This window comes from Etheostoma spectabile, unplaced genomic scaffold, assembly GCF_008692095.1.
Source record: "Etheostoma spectabile isolate EspeVRDwgs_2016 unplaced genomic scaffold, UIUC_Espe_1.0 scaffold273, whole genome shotgun sequence".
Classification (NCBI taxonomy): domain Eukaryota; kingdom Metazoa; phylum Chordata; class Actinopteri; order Perciformes; family Percidae; genus Etheostoma; species Etheostoma spectabile.
Window position 1 is genome coordinate 33,999 of NW_022605577.1, and position 3,497 is coordinate 37,495.

The following is a 3,497-nucleotide window of genomic DNA, read 5'->3' on the forward strand; positions in this document are numbered from 1 at the left end:
CCACACAGCATTCCAGGATGGGAGAAAAATCTGCTCTGGTTTATTGGCATTTCTTTAAACCAATCACAATGATCTAGGGCGGTGCTAATCCCCTGGTTCAATGACGTTGGCGCTAAAAATAGTTTTAGGAAGGAAGATATTTTGGTGGAACTTGTACGTTCAAAAGTAGTTTTAGTCGTAGCTGTCTGGATTTACCCTGCAGAGATCTGAGGACCAGGTAACCATAGTCCTCGGATTGGACATTTAGTGCAGCTAGCTGTCTGATTTACCCTGCAGAACCTGGACCAGGTAACCATAGTCCTCAGATTGGACAGATAGTCTAGCTAGCTGTCTGGATTTACCCTGCAGAGATCTGAGGACCAGGTACCCATAGTCCTCAGATTGGACATATGTCTAGCTAGCTGTCTGGATTTACCCTGCGAGACCTGAGGACCAGGTACCATAGTCCTCAGATTGGACAGATAGTCTAGCTACTGTCTGGATTTACCCTGCAGAGACCTGAGGACCAGGTAACCATAGTCCTCAGATTGGACAGATAGTCTAGCTAGCTGTCTGGATTTACCCTGCAGAGATCTGAGGACCAGGTAACCATAGTCCTCAGATTGGACAGATAGTCTAGCTAGCTGTCTGGATTTACCCTGCAGAGATCTGAGGACCAGGTAACCATAGTCCTCAGAAATCCACCAGAGGTTAGAATCCCAACGCAAAGAAAGAGGAAAGTGGAGGGAATCTGGCCTAAAAAGAGCAACATCCAGCACAATTTCCAGCGGCACCTGAATAATCCAGGAAGTAGAACGTCATCGATATAGACTGCTGTTTGCTAAACCACTCCGCCTTATTAACTGTAACTAGGTATGGCAGTGTTAGTTTTGAGTTTCTCTACATGTTGAAGTGGTGTGCACTATGGGGCTATGGTAAGAGTGATACTCAGTATATGAAGTATCTATGAATGCGGTTTCTTTCTTTCCCTGTCTTCTGCATGGCTCATCATCATAGTGAGGATGATGAGTGAGGATGAATATCACTGATATTCACAATGTCAATACACGCTGGTTTTTCTTTGTCTTCCATTGTACAATCAGAACACAGGCAAATGTGAAGTTAAGGTTTGAAGGAAAATGGTGGAAAGGCATTTTGTCAAAACCAAAACTACAAACTTACATTCAAATCAAACATTATTATGGTCCTGAACTATAAGAAGTTAAAAGGTTGTGCATATGTGAATTAGAAGAATTTGAGAATGAATCACATATACAGTACGTATGGGTTTACTCTTCGACGCAGCGGCCCTCTTTGCTGCATGGCATTCCCCCTCTCTCTCCCGCTTTTCATGTCTTCATCTGTCCTGTGAAAATAAAGGCCTAAATATGCCCCCCCCCCCAAAAAAAAAATCTACCCATATTATGAACACAAATATCACTTTTTCTGGCAATTTGGGTGTTACTTTGTGTCTTTGGTGCTTCCACACACATACAAACTTATCTTAAAAAACCTTATCCATGCTGTTTTAGACTTAGACTTCTCTTTACTGATCCTTTTGGGATGACTCAAGCAAGGAAATTGAATTTCTAGCCGCAGATTTCAGCAGTTTACAACACACATAGAATATAAAGAGGAATAAAAAATACAGTATAAGAATAACAATAAAGTTTTAGTTATAAAAGACCTTTAGCATAAATTAGCAGGTAAGAGCAGTTAGAGTGTCCAGGTGTGTATGTGAGTGGATTATTAATGAATTAATTGCACAGTGAAAGAGTGGCTACCACTCCATCCCTTCCTTCCTGTTCTGTCCTCTTTACCCTATTTCCATATTAAAATACAATGTTTTTTGAAAATTAAACCTATTCTGGTACAAGCTCCAAATACAATTATGAACCTGAAAATGAGCAGAATATGAGCACTTTAAAAAAATATATCAGAACACCCATGTTCTGGTCGACTGATGATGACCAAATTGAGTGGTTGTTTGGATTCATTTATATAAGTTGACGACTTTTGTCTCTTAAGCATGGCAAAAAAAACAAGGTTTATTTGTTTAATTTATGTTGCTATTTTGGTATCTGGTCCCTTGCTTTAAGTAATGGTGTCTGGGCTGGGCATACATGCTTTTTGTGTGCAACAATAAAATCATTCATGCATTCATTCATATGGTAAATTGTATATTTAGGTTGTAACTGTTTTTTTAAAGATTATTTTTTGGGGTTTTCTGCCTTTAACTGTCTTGACAGGACAGTTATAGTGTGAGAGGGGGAAGACATGCAGGAAATAGTCAAAGGTCGGATTCGAACCCTGGATCTCTGCGTCAAGGACTAAACCTCAAAGTACACGTGCATGTGTTTTTAGTTTCACATTGAATCAATTGATAATAATACAAAAATGATACGCCGATAAATTGATACCGAAAACAAATGTTTTGTGCAGCCCTACTTAGCTTTGTCATACCTTTAACAGAAAGAACTGGGATCATTTGAAGGAGTGGGGTGGGAAATTCTGTCCATAATACTACCCGTCTGTATATATGTTCATAGCACATATTCACCTGTAAACTCTGTAAAACCATTAGTATGTTATGTTCATTGTACATATCTGTAAAATGTCTACTTATAGTACTATCCACCTGTATATCCAGTTGTAAATCTTGCTCACAATACTTGTTATCTATATATTATATTCATAGGACAAATCTATCTGTAAAAATCTGTTTGTAATAGTATTCATTTCTATATTTATTCAGTACATATCCATGTCCTGCACTTATGGAACCATTGTATATATCCTGCACTTGCTGCTATTGCACTTCTGGTTAGACCTAAACTGCATTTCGTTGCCTTGTACCTGTGTAATGACGATAAAGTTGAATCTGATCTAATCTAATGAGGTTGATGAGGGAAGAACAACAAAGGCGTGAGAGAGAAGCACTGACACAAAGGTAGAGAGAGAGAGAGAGAGAGAGAAGGAACACACACACAAGAGTTACTCACATTCTTGTTTGAAGGTGAAATATTCTGTCAGGTGTCTACATTCATGGTTCCCCCGTAGAAGAAAGAGCGTCTTTGGGTAGAGGATTTTCAGTGACCACAGGTATAACACACACTGAAGGTTCACCAGGGAAGGGAAAGCATAGTTAGTTAGCACATTAGCACCATCATTAAACGGGACCAAAAGAAAAGGGGTTTCAGAATGTGGGGTACATTTATGATGCATTACGGCAAGTCATTGCAGTATAAATACTATCTTGTAACAAATTAAGCTGATCATATATGTACTGTATGCAGTACTTTTCTGGAAACATACTGGATGTCATTTCTTATATTGTCTCACTCAAAGGACTAGTTTGATATTTAAGGATTGAAGTCCTGTCATACCAGCATGGTAGGCTGATTCTTTATGAGATATTTTTTCAAATGGAGCAACTCTAGTCATCTCACAGGCCCACCCCTGGATGGACAGCAGCGCTGCATTCTTCCATCCTCTTAACCCTTGTGTTGTCCTCGGGT

General features: G+C 39.3%; 1 protein-coding gene across 1 annotated transcript in view; it reads right to left on the bottom strand.

The window, feature by feature from the left end:
• Window positions 1-3,497, bottom strand: part of LOC116685972 (serine/threonine-protein phosphatase 2B catalytic subunit alpha isoform-like) — a 67,969-nt gene that overhangs the window by 33,952 nt on the left and 30,520 nt on the right. Inside the window, 1 exon segment of the mRNA XM_032510903.1 lies at window positions 2,982-3,093. Within this exon segment, the coding sequence (XP_032366794.1) occupies window positions 2,982-3,093 (112 nt within the window).